Genomic DNA, 16,637 nt, shown 5'->3' on the forward strand with positions numbered 1-16,637 from the left:
GCGTGTGGCCCTGTCAGCCAACAAGTCCCGTGAGATTTTCTCACTAGTTCACAGTCTTGCTACCTCCCATCGTGCCTGTCTCTCCCCTGCTCCTTCTCAATCCCTCTGTCATTCTTTGAACGATTATTTTATCAATAAAATTATCACCATTAAAGCCAATATTCCCACTGTGTCCCCTCCTGCTCTGCCTGATCATTCTCACCTATCTTCTTCTGTTTTGGATCATTTTGAACCCATCTCTCCTGAGCTCTTCCTTGACCTGCTTGTTAAGGTCAAGTCGGGTTCTCCTGCAGATTGTGCCCCTGCACGGATCCTTAGAACTCTTTACACTAGCTGTCCGGCTCCCCCCCTCACTTTTCTTAACACTTCTTTGGTCTCGGGCTGTGTTCCCCCCTCCTTTAAATCTGCTATTGTTTTTCCTATTTTGAAAAAGGCTGGCCTTGATCCCTCCCTTCCATCTAACTTCAGGCCGATTTCCCTTCTCCCCTACCTAGGGAAGATTCTTGAAAGCTACGTGACATCCTGCCTTTCCGCCTACATTGAGGAGAATCATCTTCTGGCCTCCCACCAGGCGGGTTTTCGTCCTGGCCACTCCACTGAGGGAGTGGTCCTCGCGGTCCTTGATGAACTTAAGGGCAAGGCCGATAGTAACCTCCCCCAGGCCTTGGTCCTTTTGGACTTGTCCGCTGCGTTTGATACGGTCGATCATGCCTTCCTTCTCGACCGGGTCAGCGCAGCGGGCATCCAAGGCACTGCCTTCTCCTGGATCGTGTCCTTCCTCCAAGGCAGGTCACAGGCAGTCCACCTTTCTGATTTTTCTGCTCCCCCACTCCCGGTCACCTGTGGGGTTCCTCAAGGTTCTTCCCTTTCCCCTCTCCTCTTCAATCTTTACATCCGTCCCCTCATCTCTCTTCTCGAGCTGGGGGTCTCTGTGTATAATTACACTGACGACCTCCAGCTCGTCTTCGATCTTTCTTCCCCAGCTGACTCTCTTCCTAAGTTCTGTTCTACTCTTCTTTTCATTTCTCAGTGGATGAGCTTCAATCATTTGAAGCTCAATCCCGATAAAACAGAGCTTGTCCTTACTGGCGGTTCATCTAATCCCTGGTCCTCTGCTCACTGGCCCCTTTCTTTTGGTCCCCCCCCCTCTCCTGTCTCCTCAGTCCGGACTTTGGGCATCAAGATCAGTAATGATCTGTCCCTCCACGCCCAAATTAGTTCCGTTGTGTCTTCTTGTTTTTCTTCCCTCCGCCTCATTCGCAAGATCTCCCGTTTTTTTTCTGTTGATGCCCTTAAAACCATTGTCACGGCCCTTATTACATCCCGCCTGGATTATGGCAACGGCCTGTACGTAGGCATCCCTGCCTACGAAACTTGCCGTCTCCAGGCCATCCAAAACCAGGCGGCCCGTCTTATCCTTTCTCTTCCCAAATCCTCCCACATCACCCCAGCCCTCAAATCCCTCCATTGGCTCCCGGTTCTTTTCGGGTCCCGGTTTAAATTAGCTTGTCTGGCTTTCCGAGTGCACGCTCGTTCTGCCCCGCTTTTCATTAACTCTCTTATCTCCTCCCACGCTCCCAGTGGCTCTCTCCGCTCTTCTTCTCTTTCTCTTCTTCATGTTCCCCGCTTCCGCAAATCCCGAACCGGGGGCACCCGATTCTCTGTCCTGGCCCCCCAGATTTGGAACAATCTCCCTCTCTCCATCCGCTCCATCCCCATTTTTTCCCACTTTCGTAAAGCCCTTAAAACTTTTCTTTTTCTTCAGGCATTCCCCGACTAACCTCTCATGGGACCCTCTGTAGAAACTGTTGTGCTCCTCAGCGCCAGGAAGCCGCTTGGCCGCAGTGCGCTTTAGAAATTTCTTTTTCATTTCATTTCATTTCATTTGCTTCTGTGGAAGGCACAACCAGTGCTGCAAGCCCACCAGCAGCATTTGGATTACCAGCCCTGGGCACTCCTGGTACACTGTACTAGGGACTGACAGGTAAACCAAACCAGCCAATCATGGAATCACTAATCCATAAATCCATACTAATATAATAAAGAGAGAGCCCAAACCTTTGAGGCGGGTAATCTCAGGAACCACAGCACCAATCACAACACCCAATACAGCGTTGGAAAGGGCAGTTGCAGCAGAAGGGCATAGGCTATACAGACGCCCACCATATACATTTAAAAGGTAAAAGACCTGTGCCAGCAAAGTAGTCCCTTGTGGGCGTGTGCGTTGTGCTGTGGGCGTGTGCTGGGAACGTGACAAACGCTGGGGGCGTGTGGTACATTCCGCCCTTCATGCCAAGTCTCATATTGTGTGCTAATCCCACCCTGCTCCCTTTAAATACCCCTGCAACCCCATAATCATAACCCACCCTTACTCCTTAAAATACCCTAACACCCTTAAACACAAACCCATCTTAACCCTATAAATATACCCTGTACCCCAAAACCCAAACCTATCCCTAAACCCTAAAAATACCCCTGTACCCCAAAACCCAAACCTAGCCCTGAACCCTAAAAATACCACTGTACCCCAAAACCCAAACCTACCCCTGAACCCTAAAATACCCCTGTACCCCAAAACCCAAACCTAGCTCTGAACCCTAAAAATAACCCTGTACCCCAAAACCCAAACCTAGCCCTGAACCCTAGAAATACCCCTGTACCCAAAACCCATACCTATCCCTAAACCCTAAAAATACCCCTGTACCCCATAACCCAAAACTATATCTGAACCCTTAAAATACCCAAACACCCCAAAACATATACCTCAGTACCCCAAAACATACATCCCTATACCCATACTTACCTTATCCAAACATTAAAAAATACATGCTTTTACCATTCATGCATTTACAACGAATTTTGTTGTAAATGTATGCGTGGTAAAAGAATATAAAATGTAATGCCATGCGTTATAATGGCATTGCGGAGTCCTGGTACTTTCGTAATGAAAGTATGCGGAGTGATGGTATGCGGAAAGAAAGTTGCGGAATAATGGGTGCTTATCCTTCCCCGGTAAGTACATTGGTGGCACGGCGGCCCACATCTCCAGCAACATACTCATATTTTTTCACCACCCATTTGAAAAATGCACAGGTCTCTCTCATTGATGGCCAGCACCGACATACACTTTTAGACACACCTCCCGCCACAAGTTCTAGAATTGCGAACTTTAGAGCTGGGGAGCTAGGTTTGAATCTCAGCATCAGCTCAACATCCTGTGATTACTATGTGTCTTGTTTGTTTCACCCAAAAACTCTGGTTAAAATTCTGAGAGAAAATGAGGAGTTGATGTGGGAACTCTGACTGAAATTACAAATTTCCCAAGCAATCCTCCATTTTTTAGTGTTCCACCTTGTACTTGACACTAATTGTGCACTGAAGTTACTGGTAGTAACTCCGGGGGCTGACTTGCCGATAGGTTGTCATTCATAATGAGGCCAAGCGGATCTAGTTTTTATTTTATGTGATTTATAAAGAAATTGTACATATGCACTACGGCTTAGCTTCTACGTATACGCAGATAATCTCCAAACGGTATATTCATGATCTATTTTGCTGAATATGGATTTCTTTGTGCACAGAAAAGAGTTTGTCGCAAATGCCTTCCTATATCAAATATTATCGTCGGTAAACTGAACATTTAAATCAACAGACTCATTTTTGGAAAAAGCAAAATTATGATTCTGGATATGCATAGTATACCAAATAATTACATTTGTTCAGAAAATCCAATTGTAGATTTCAGATGTGAGTACTTACTCAGTACTCCATTTTCTGGTACATGTAGTCACTAACCCCAGGTCGTGCCATGTGTCCCCAGAATGAAAATCTCTGCTGAGGGTGAGCAGTTGTTAGTATGAACTCCTGCACCCAATCAGCATCATGTTGTGTAAATGATCGAAGTCTAATCTACTTCTAGCATAGAGGGATCAGGGAAAAAGGTTCTACAAAGTTTGCTTTTTGAAATAACCTATCCCACAAAGTATAGGGCTGTCTAGTGGATTCAGCATAGATTTATGTGTTTTTGTTATGAGAGGAAATGTATAATTCAAGAAGCTTAATTCCTCTCCATCCACAATACCACAACCTAACAACTTTCCTAATGTAGCTTTGTAGCCAGCTGCTGTGGGCTATACCAGTTGTAGAATGCCCTGTCCCAAAGTTACAGGCTCATGCCTATGATGGGATTAAGGGTATTTAACAACACATATCACCAAAGGCAGGTGCCCATAATATTATTAGAACATTCCAGATACAAATGGTAGAATTTTCTAACTTAAACTGCATAAACGGAATCTTGAAATAAATGGCATACTTCTGCTGTCGAGGGTTCTATATGATATGATATGATATAAAGGCTTTTGTAGCGCGCTCTATTACTAAAATAGTATCCTGGCGAGAAATCACTTTCTTGTCTTCAATGGTGCTCTCAACTTTTCCATATGCTGCTAACATTTCCATGCTATGTTTCAGTAACAAACATCGATCCATTGACTGCTGTTAGTAGCACTTGCCAGGCATTATACTTCCTGCACGTGGCCTACTTTGTTTAGCCGACCAATGGGGCTGGTAGCTGCAAATACCTGACCTGTTCTGTGGTGCTATGGTGATATTTTTGTAGGTCAATATTATAGCCCTCAATATGGTTTCATACAACGCCTCCACTCTCCAGGCAGCAGATAGGCTCTGCCCATCCATTAATAGTCCAAGAGGGTATGATTCATGCCGGATTTTTAGGATACCCACATATAATCATTTTGCATACTACAACTTTAAATGGAAATCTTGTGGCTATCCAAAAAATCTGGCATAGATCCTCCCCGGAAGACTGCCCCTATGTTGGAGAATCTTCTGAGCTAGTAACCTCCTACACTGGCATTTGGAAGACATGAAGTCCTGAAACCGCTTAACTACGGTTCTGTGTGAGAGGCAGAAGTTTGATGGTAACATATTTTCTACATCACAAACATAATGTAAAGGACCTGATTCTGGAAGGCACGCGAGCGCATGGGCCCTGCAGAAAGCAAACAAGCTAAAGGAAGTTGAGTGAATAAAGATGGTAAAAGAATGTGAACAGAAGTAAAAAAAAGCAAAAGAGAAAATATATCTGAACCTGCATGAGGGAGGTAGCCAGTGTAAGTGTGCTAGACAAAGGGGACAGATGTGAGGAAGATAACAAAAAGGTAATGGGCGTAGTGCTTGAATTAATCTAAGCTACTGGTAAATAAATAATCGGAGTCGCATTCACATCTTTTTTTTGCACCATTATGCAACTCCAGACAAAGATCAGACATGTGCACAGCAGGCCTGGTCCTGCTTCAGTAGAAACAGTCAGGCGTGAACCACCCAGCCAAGTCCCCTACAGATGGGAACCTTAGTAACGCCAGGTGATATGTTGGCAGTCGATATCATGGAAAGGACATCTTTGCATGCTGATACAAAGAACAGGATATAGTAGTATAACACTGTAGTATAAAGCTTTATTCGATTTTAGAACTAGATAAAATCATAAAAGCAATCAACTATCACTATTTATTTCTGCCTCTGGTACAGAAAATTTACTATTAACCGACGGTACCCAATCCCTTATAATCTCTTTATTTTTTCATCTGTAGATATAATAGTCTTTATCCGGCAATTGTGACGAAATTGTTTAATATTAGTTTTAGCCTGTTTTATGTTAAGTACGATTAAACTGTATAATATGTTGATTGCTTTTATGATTTTATCTAGGTCCAAAATCGAATAAAGATTTATACTACTGGTATAACACTGAATAAGATAAGTCTACAAAAAGAGTAATTGGCATGAGAAGGAATGAGTGCTTGAAGCAGTAGTTCAAGATATGAAGTGCAGGAAACGGTTCACCTGAATAGCAAACTGAGGGGCAGATTCACAATTTTTTACCCGAACACAGCTCAAGCAAATCGGTTTGCTCCATTGCAATGTGCAAATGTGGAAAAGAGTGACATTTGTGTTAAAACGGGCCTGCTGCTGTTGTCTTTCTCTGCACTGTTGCTCTTAAGGGCTGTCTCGCATGACACATCTGTATAGCATAGTAAGTATACTGAAAGCAAATTGTTGCAGTACCATTTCTGAAACATCCCAGTGCATTGTGCTGTGAACTTCAGCACATATGAAATGCCTTGGATTTGTTTGACACATTTCCCCTTGCTATTGCCATTGACGTCATTTAGGGGTTGTCAGGGGTCGCAGCTGAAACCCCTGGCTTGCCCCTTGCGATTCTTGGTACTTCCTTTTCGACCTCTGAGGTGGCAAAAGCAGTGCCAAAAACACAGGAGAAGCTATGCACTCCTTGTTTTCTGTTAATTTTTCATTATTCAATTATTCACTATTAGAGTAATAAGAAAATTGAGAACAATTAGCTGGAACGTGACCTTTGGGGCCAGCTGATGTAAATAAAAAACGTATTTTATCTGAATCGTGTGTGTGTGTGTGCTTGCAGGTGAGAATGTATTTATGTGAAAGAGAGTGTGTGTATATGTGAGTATGTGTGTCTAAGTGTGTGTATGTGTCCGTGTAAAAGTGTGTGAGTGAGGGAACCAGGGTCTATCCAGTAAAATAGAGACATACAGGGAACCAGGGTCTGTCCAGTGGAGACACACAATGGCTTAAAGCAGGGGTGCTTACTTGCATCCTTTCTTTCTCCCTTTACATCCATGACTTACCTAACAAAGTTGGCAGTGTAAAGGGGACCCACCTAAAGTATGAATAATGAATGTTGGTTGTCTTCTCTACACTGATGATATTGTTCTGTTATGTTTTAATCTTTTATTGATTGAAGGGATGAAGTGCCATATTCTCAAAGTATATGAAAGCTTTGGATATGTTTGAAGATGGTCAGAGTGAGGTGGCACCCTTCCCAAGGCATATTCTGAAAAATATGATAAAAAAAACTATTTATGAAGTTAGTCGGAACAGGAAATTTGTACTGTGTACTCAGCATGCCCAGAATGAAATAGTAGCGGAGAGTAGCATTTGTAAAAAACCGCAATATTCTATGGAACCTTCCTCATGGTAAGAGTAGGACTATTTTGTTATTAAGGCTGAATTTGCTTCCGCTACAAATTTTCACTGGTGCCTTGGAAAGTTAACCTAAGGATTAGAGTTTTTGTGATCTTTGGGAGAATTGTGTCCAATATCTTAATGTGTTATTTGTTTGTCCTCCCCTACATCCATTGTGATGCCAACTGTTAAGACCATTGCTTTAAAAATATATTATTACTTCAGTAGTGGAGGCCCGGAAATGTCTTTTTGTACTACCATCGGAAATAGTCTGCTCAAAAACTTTCAGATATTTTTAACAAATTGTCAACATTTTTTAGATTGTTTCTATGTTGTATCTCTATATGAACTGTATTTGGCCCCACATTTGAGGAATAGTGCATTTGAGGTCATAAGCACAGTATAAATATATTTACTGTATTGGTATTGTTCAGTAAAGTTGATCATACTGTATAAATAGAAGTACTGCATTAGTGTTGCACAGTAAAATATTTTGTCACTATTTCTTTGCTGAATTTAATTATGCTTGGATAGTTTCCTGCATTATCTAAGAATTGTTTTGGAATGCTTGACTGATTCAATTGCGCATTTGCACTTTATTTGTTCATTTGGTCTTTTATCAAAGTAGAGTATGTTCACATGCTGATTGACATGTTGTTATGTTATGTTATGTTAAGTGTTTTCTAAAGCGCAACAGCTGCCCCAGCAAAGAGGCGTCCCGGCGCTGCTAAATCTAAATGGTACAGAATCAACTGAAAACTAGCCTACCATGGTCGCAAACACTATGTTAACGGAAAGAGGAAGGTTTTATTGGATTTCCGGGAGGCAAGCAGATGTTTGTGTAATACTGTATGTTTTATAATATGTGAATTGTTTTTTATAAAAACGTTGTTTATATTTGCAGCTCGACTGACTGATTTTGCTTGCTTGCTCGTTAAAATCCTGAGAAATTAATTTAAATCATTGATGAACGATTTGGGATTTGTAAAAGAGTTTTATGAGAAGAACTTTACTGGAGATGAAGTAATTACTTCGTCAGACAACATTTATAAAACATCATGGCTCTGCCCATTAGATGAATAAATTTTTTCTTTGTGAGTATCCACTCTGTCGACCGTGACATTTCCTGGTTGACAAATGCTACATCTTCTAGAAAGTAAAACGGCTGCATCTAAGGGTGGCTGGCAATTCATATGGTCTAGAACATTTTTTTCTGTACTTATTGACTGTTTATAGTTGTAAATAGATATTTGCTAAGGAATCCAGTTTGTGTTATTTGTGTTCGTCCTTTCTTTCTCCACAATCTGTAGGTCGTTGGGTGGAAGAGCACGGAGTCATTCATAATTTGATGTTTGATCCAGAAACTCAGAAAAAGTATTCCCACAAAGCAACCCAAAACAAGACCGAGTGGTGGGACAACGGTGTACTGCCTCTGTGGATTACAGCTCAGAATCAGGTAATTGATGATTATCATTCACACTTGGATACATCTATATCTGAACATTGTGGAAAAATCATTCAAATCCTCCGAGGAACCCCTTCACCCACCTTGCTCCCACAGACAAATGTTCTCAGATTATCAAATGATGGACTGTTAATATTAATGTAATGTTTGATTATATTGATTTTTAACAAGCATTAGCAAAGCCAATAGAACTGGTGTTAATTGCCAATCGTTTGGGGATTTTCCACTGCTTGTTGGGTTTTGTTATGTGTAAGAAATTGGGCTACTGGTTGATGGGGATGAAACCCTACTAAAGCAAAAACCACAATTCTTGTCAGGGTGAAATTCAAGAAAACACCAAACTAACCTGTGCTTAACCCTAACTTGGCACAAAAGCAGTCAGGCTTAACTTAATGGCAAGGTGTAAAGTATTTATGCACCACACCAACAGTAATAAAGAGAAATCCCAACACAAGAAAAATCCCACACCAATTTATAAAAATAGACTAAAATGTAATATATTTTAACCAAAACAACAAAAATTCAATCAGTAGAACCAGAGATATGCAATTTCAAAGATTTATGTAGAAAGAGTGTTTAAAAGAACAAAGCACCAACTGTGGTGGTCTGGTCAGGCCAGACTGGGACAATCATTGAACAAAGTACAGTAAATCCTAGTTGCAGAGCGGTGGAAGATGCCACATTGAGAATGCATCACCCAACAGCGATTCTGCGGAGCTACAGGGGTGCGGTGCAAGGTCCTGTGTCGAGGATGCATCGTGCAGCAGCAGTTCCAAGGAGTTACTGTACTGCAATGCTAGTTTTTGGGATGAGGAGGTGTCGTGCAGCAGTAGTTTCATAGAGCTGCTGGGTCCTGCATCGGAGATGCATTGGTCAGCAGCAGTTCCGATGTAGAGCTGCAAGGATATGCATCACGCTGCATCACTTTTGCCCAAGACACCAGAACTGGGCTGGCAGAGCACCTTCGGCCCACTCCCAAGAGTCGAGGACTGGGGTGGCACCAATTGAGGGGACATGACTCACAACATACAGATTCATGGTGCAGGAATCAAGGTGTTTTGAGCCTTTTCTGTCACTGAGGCTCTGATGAGGATGCCAGCCAACTAGCCCTTGGAGCACTTCGGTGGTCCTGGGGTCAAGATGCAGGTCTAGTCCTTCTAACTCAGACAACAGGGTCGCAGTTCTTCTTGCCGGAGAGTAGCACAGCGGTCCTTCATCCGAGTCTTCCACAGGTCCAGATGTGTATTGAAGTGTCAGATAACTGGGTCCCACTTTAAGGTGGGAGAAACTTCCTTAGCCCCCCCCCCAGAGATGTCTGAAATGTCCTGCCTGTCTGCCAAGTCCCAGCGTACCTGGGGGCACAAACAACTAGTGTGAAACCCTTTGTGAGTGCTCAGGCAGAGCCTTTTTGATGTACAGTATGGTATGTGACAGTAACTCCCCCTCATCCTAACAGAGGTGTCCCATCCTGCCAACACCTATTTCCTCTATTTCCCCTTTGTCTCGCTGTATTTTGTCTAGGGGGAAATACATAAATGCTAACTGCCAGCTACACATAGTCAGGTAACCCAGGACACAGGCTGCAGGCCCCAAATAGGTGGGACAAGAAAATGCCAACTTTCTATAGGTGGCATTTTCAGAGTTGTGAGAATCCATTCAAGAGGGCTTTAAATTACAATTCCTTAGACACACAACTTGATATTCCCACCTGCTCCCAATTGAAAATTGAATAAGGCTCCCAATGCTGTCCTTTGGGAGAGGTTTGCTTTGCAGTACTGAAAACAATGTAAGAGTTGTTCACTGACAGAACATTTAAAGTTAAAAAAAACATGGCCTACTTTTTAAATACACTGCACTCTGTCCTATGGGGTGCGTAGGGCCTACCCTGGGGGGTTTCTATGTATTAAAAAGTAAGGTTTAGGTCTAGCAAATGGTTTATTTTGCCATGTCAAAATGGCAGTTTAAAACTGCACACTCAGGCTGCAATGGCAGGCATGAAACATGTTTAAAAGGCTACTTAAGTGGGTGGCACAATGAGTGATGCAGGCCCAGTATAAGCATTTAATTTACTGGCCCTGATTACATTTAGTACCACTTTACTAGGGACTTACAAGTAAATTATGTGCCCATGGTTGTAAGTCAATTTCACCATATTTAAGGGAGAGAGCCCAAGCACTTTAGCACTTTGGTTAGCAGGGACAAAGTGTGCAGAGACCTAAGGCTGACCTAAGGCTAGCAAAAATGAAGTCAACAAAAGCAGGAGGATTGAAGGAAAAACGTTGGAGGAAAACTACTCCAAGGATGTCAAGTCTAAAATCAAGACTTTTGGAAAACTTTATTTTTGGGTCAGATGACTGCCTTCGCCAATACAGAAAATTTGGTTAAGACCAAAAATATTTTCAATCAATAAAAAGCTCACATTTCCACTGTAATCCGTGCATAACTGCCCTACCACAAGTGAACAGTTAGACCTTTCAAATAAAAAGTCAAAGACAATTCTATTTTTCATGACACTTAATAACACATCAGAGTAAAGAAGACACATAAACGTATATTGATTCAGTAACACTGTTAACATAAATCCAGTTAAATCCCCTTTGAATCAGGGCCGGTTCTAGGATTTCTGGGGCCGGTCAGAAAGAGAATGTGCAAGGCTCCTCTAATTTACATAAATGAGACATGCAGGGCTCCAGAAGCTGCTTTGTGCAGACTCCTCCAGGGCCGCAGCTCCTCCTCTCGTGACCTACAAACACCTTCTTTACAGCTCCTATCTAGCTGAAGGTGTGAAAATTGTTTGAGGGCTGAACGTTAAATCCACGGGGGTGCTAAAGTGCAGGACAAAGGGCATCCCACAGTGTCTCTGAATGGGCAGCCTGGCAGGAGGCCTAATTGTAGGACAAGCCTGCATAATGTTTATCCCTGCAACTGTGACAAGAGGAAGTGTCTCCCTCCCCTAGGCTTACCCCAACCATCCCTGAGAGGCACAGGGGGGGCCTCCTATGGGCCCGATTGCAAGGAGACACCTTACCTTCAGTAGGATAGGCAGGGGTACAAGAGGAACCATTGTGTGTTAGGCTGGTGCGGGCCCCATGCTGGTGGGCTAAGTGTGAGGCCCTGGGAAGCTGCCCACACTGCCCATGCCTAGCGCTGAGTGCCGGCCCTGCTTTGAATAACATGTCAGAGGGAGCTACAGTTTCGGTTTCTGTCCTATAAAGACATTTTTCATCAGGTATCACTTTCATGCTTAAAGGTGTCACACAACAACCCTAGAATCCCATAGTCGCAAATAACTTTTATGACCATCTTCCATTTGTCCAATAAAAGGTAACTGCTTCTTTATATGGTAACTGCTTCTTTATATCTAATCCACTTCCCCAGACAGCAGTGGCTATTTCATAGCACAGTGATGAGAGGAATTGTGGGGGGAAGGGGATGGCAAGGGCAAGATGCCTCATATGGCTTGCAAGAGGTGCTGTAGCAGCAGATTCACCTCTCTGTTGATGGGTGGTAGACTGCTTCCAACACACACTAAAGCCCCTTCCATTTGTAACTCCATTAGCCACTTCTGCATTCTTGCAGACTAAGGCACCATAAGTGTATGTATCTGTGAGAAATTGGGTTGTTGGTTGACTGGGGTGTGGGCCCTGGTCAAGCAACAGCCACAACCCCTTTCATGGTGAACCACAAAAAGTCACAAAATTAACCTGTGCATAACCCTGGGTAGCTTTGTACAAGAAGCAGTCATGCTTACCTTAAAGGTAATGTGTACATTATTTATGCAGCACACAAATAGTAACAAAGCGAAAACACAACCAATTTTGGAAAATAGAGTGAATTTTTTTTTGTAAAATTTTTTATTTTGCAGACAAAGAAAAAATAACAATAAACAAAAGGTACCACATTTGGTGCATAGATGGTCCCACACAGTGGGAAAGCGTGAAAGTAAGATGAGGCAGAGCAGCAAAACAGAAAGCCAGCGGGTAAAGTCTTCATTTGCTGAGAATGTCGGCAGTCCCGTACCTATCCCCCAGCATGGGGTAGCTCAGTTAGTGCAGCCGGTAAATAGTCCAGGATCGCCCCGTTCTCTAAGTGAGCCTCATCTCGGCGATGCAACTGTCCCAATGTAGCACCCAGCCCCTTCCCCCAAGAACTCCCCCCCCCGTGACGGCGCCGCTCGCATTCCCCATTCATCCAACAAGCATACTCTAGAACTGAAATAAGTGTAAATTCCTCAATGAGGCCGGGCAAACAGCCGAGGGCAAGCCAGCAGAAAGAAAGGACACCAAGGGGCCTGAAGTTTTTGTAGTTGCCTATGAATATATCCGCCATTCTCTCGAGACTCAAAAGTCTCCACAATCTAGAGTGCCAAAGGGAAACCGCCGGGGCCTCCTTCCGTTTCCAGGCCGAAGCCAACGTGAGTTTAGCTGCGCCGAGACACAGCCAAGGGATCTTTTTGTCGGCTCGCGTTTGGTGTTCAAGGCCGGGGTCTCTCAAACCCAGCAGCACAAACTCAGGGGAGTCGTCGACAGGGTACTGCAGAATGTCCTTAATATGGGACAAGATCTCGACCCAGAAGGGCTTAATGATCGGGCAATCCCACCAAATGTGGCGGAAGTCCCCCAGGAGGCCGCAACCCCTCCAACACCTGTCCGTGACCGCCGGGAAAATGCGATGAAGTCGAGCCGGGACCATGTACCATTGCGTAAGAGTTTTGAAATGCGCCTCCCTCAGGAGTATGGAATGATTAAATTGTGTCATGTCCTTCCAAAGCGCCGACCATTCTCCGTCAGTGATATCCCTCCCCACCATCTCCTCCCATTGCTCCATGTAGCGTGGTCTGGGGGAAAGGGCCGAGCGGAGCAGCAGCTTGTATAGAAAAGAGATGGCCCCCTTCATGGCAGAGGTCTTCAGGAGAAAGGCTTCAAAGTCGGACAGAGGTCTCGTCGCCGCCTCCCGCACCCCCGGCGACGTGGCCCAATGAAGCAATTGTAGATGCCTGTACCGCTCCCCTGGCTGCACTTGGTAGTCCCGCATGCAGTTCTCAAACGTCAGGGGATCGGGGCCGTGGAACAAGTGAAGTAACGCCCGGCATCCCCCCTCCCTCCAGCCGTCAAAGGGGCCCTCGGCGAGCGCCGGTGGGAACTCCGGATTAAAATGCAATGGAGTGAATGGGGATGGAAAGGTCGTCCACCTCTCATCGCCCGCCAGCGTGTCCCAAACCTTCAGCGTAGTCCCCGTGGGGGTACTAATATACGCATTTACCGGGCGGTCCCGCTTCGGCTTCCATGCCAGGTCCCAGATGGACCGGCCTGCCACACTCCGGTCCATGTGCAGCCAGTGTTTGTCAGAAAACTGCTGCGACCACTCCACCATGACTCTAAGTTGGGCCGCCTTGTAATAGAGGTGGAAGTCCGGAAGGCCTACCCCCCCTTCATTCAGCAGGCGTCGCAGGAGTGTAAACGAAAGCCGCGCTCGACCACCCTGCCAGACAAATTTCAACATCGTCGATTTAAGGTGGCTAAAAAAAGTGGAGGGCAGTGGGATCGGTAGGGCCTGGAACAGGTATAGATACTTGGGGAGAAGGACCATCTTGATAGCATGTACCCGCCCTAACCAGGATAGGAATTTGGGTTTCCATTTCTCCAGTTCCACCCGCGACTTGGCCAAGAGGGGCGGGAAGTTGGCCGCAAAGAGGCCGCCCACCGTAGGGGTGAGGTGAACCCCTAGGTATAGAATGGAGCCCGAGGCCCAGGCCAGAGACGTCGTCGCCTTCACCTGAGCTGCCTCGGCCTGAGACAGGGTCAGGTTCAGGACATGCGACTTGCCATAGTTAACCTTGAAGCCGGGCACCGCTTCAAATTCCAGCAATATATCCCGTACACATGGGAGAGAGGTAGCGGGGTCGGCCACCGACAGTAGGACATCATCTGCAAAAAGGGTGATCTTGTGCTGTTCCCCCGTGAAAGGGATGCCCTTCACCCCCTCATGCTCCCGGACGGCCAGCGCCAGAGGTTCAATGCTGAGCGCAAACAGCAAGGGCGAGAGGGGACACCCCTGCCTAGTGCCTCGTGAGTGCCGGAAGAAGGTCGACAAGTGGCCGTTCACCGCCACCCTCGATCGCGGGCTGCAGAAGTTGGCTCTCACCATCGCGATAAATCGATCGGAGAAACCAAACGCCTGTAACGTGTGGAATAGGAAGCCCCAGTCCACTCGGTCGAAGGCCTTCTCCGCATCTAGCCCCACCAAGACCGCCGGGATGCGGAACCTGTCCGCCTTCTCAATAAGGTGGATTACCCTCCTAGTGTTATCATGCGTCTGGCGGCCTTTGATGAAGCCAGATTGGTCCGCGTGGATAATCGACGGCAGCAGGTCCTGTAGGCGACTCGCTAGAATAGCCGAGTAGAGCTTTGCGTCGATGTTGAGCAAGGCTATGGGGCGGTACGAGGCACACTGCTCCGGGTCCTTCCCCGGCTTCGGCAGGACCGTGATCACTGCCTCCGCAAGGGTCCCAGAATTCACCCCAGGTCCAACCATGTCGTTAAAGAGGGCGACCAGGAAGTCACACACCTCAGTCGCATAGGTCTGATAAAAGACTGCGGTGAACCCATCGGGTCCGGGGGCTTTGTGCAATTTCAAGTTTTTGATGGCAGAGAGGACCTCCTCCCTCGTGATCGGAGCATCAAGTAAATCGTTCCAGGCCCCTGATACCTGCGGGAGCGATAAGCGCTGCAGGAATTCACGCTGTTTAGCAGTTTCCAGCTCATCCCCCTTGTACAACGCGGCGTAGAAGCGGCCAAAGATATCCGCCTTCGCCCCGTCACTATGATGGAGCACTCCCGCAGCATCTCTAATCCCACCTATGTATTCACGCTCCCTCTTATCTTTCAATTGCCGGGCCGGGTGTTTGCCAATCTTGTTACCCCCGGAGTAGGAGTGCCGACCCAGCCTCAATAGGGTGAGTTCAGCCCTATTCGTATAGTGCGCCTTCAGCTTGCCCCTCACCGCCGTCAGGGGACGTAGGGTCACCCTCGAGGGAGTAGCTTTGTGCTCCCTCTCAAGCGTGAGCACCTCTGCCTCCAGCGCCTCCCTCTCCTTCCTACGTAAAGCGTTCAATTGCGAGTTGAGGCCCAGGCACGTCCCCCTGATCGTCGCCTTGAAGGCGTCCCACGTGGTCATCAGGGACGTGTCCGAGGGGGGATTGCATTCAAAAAAGTCCCGTATGGCCAGACGTAAGGCCTGATGGGACACCTCGTCCCTGACCACCGAAGCCGGGAAGTACCACTTCCGGTTCGCGGTGTCAGGAGGCGACCACCGAAGCGTGAGCACCATGAGACTGTGGTCCGACACAGAGATCGGGAGAATGGCGGCATCTAAGATGTTCCCTTTAAGCGATTGACTAAGGAAGACGTAATCCAGACGGGAGTAGGAGTGGTGCACATGGGAAAAGAACGTATAGTCCTTTACATCAGGGTGAAAAAACCTCCAGCCATCAACCAAACCCATCTCCTCCACCCCCCGCTGCGTAGCCCCCGAGAAGACCCCTGTGTCCGCCCGCCGCCCCCCCGAGCTATCCACCTCTCCGTCCCACACCAAGTTGTAATCACCCATCATGAACACAAGACCTACCGCAAAGTCCCCCACCTTCTCCAGTAGCTCCTGCAAGTACCTATTCTGTCCCGTATTAGGTAAGTAGAGCACCACAAATGTACATAGCCTGCCCTGAACGTGCCCTTTGACCATCAGCCACCGCCCCTCTCTATCGTTGCGGACCCCCATAGGTTGAAAATGCAACGCTGCCTTAAACATCAAAGCTACTCCCCGGTGCTTCGTGACAGCTGAGGACCTGTACACAATGGGGTACGCCCTGTGGCGGAGCCGCAGTTCATCCTTTCGTGCTAAATGGGTTTCCTGCAGCCCACAACATCTAAATGATGGTCTACAACATATTTCAGGACCTTCTGTCTCTTCTGAGGGGAGTTCAAGCCCTTGACGTTCCAAGTGCCTATACTAATCGGCATGGCAAACACCAAACAGAGAACTCGCTATCAGTACTACAATTGGCGCCCATCCTGCATTCCTCCCCTCCCCCCAGCCACGTGCTCCCAAACGTTTCCAGAATAGTAGTTGGATCAGCTCCTCTACAGCA

At 46.3% G+C, this 16,637-nt stretch overlaps 1 protein-coding gene across 2 annotated transcripts in view; it reads left to right on the top strand.

Annotated features, from left to right (window-relative positions):
* The window catches only part of LOC147685309 (ectonucleotide pyrophosphatase/phosphodiesterase family member 7-like), a 232,918-nt gene that overhangs the window by 43,048 nt on the left and 173,233 nt on the right, over positions 1-16,637 (top strand). For both annotated transcript variants that reach the window (XR_015300687.1, XM_086941229.1), the window contains exon 2: positions 8,337-8,482. Coding sequence is in view for 1 of the 2 variants with exons in the window: in XM_086941229.1 (XP_086797355.1) it covers positions 8,337-8,482 (146 nt within the window). In the remaining variant the exon portion in view is untranslated. The remainder of the gene's footprint in view (positions 1-8,336; positions 8,483-16,637) is intronic.

This window comes from Lissotriton vulgaris, chromosome 10 (assembly GCF_964263255.1).
Source record: "Lissotriton vulgaris chromosome 10, aLisVul1.2, whole genome shotgun sequence".
Lineage (NCBI taxonomy): Eukaryota > Metazoa > Chordata > Amphibia > Caudata > Salamandridae > Lissotriton > Lissotriton vulgaris.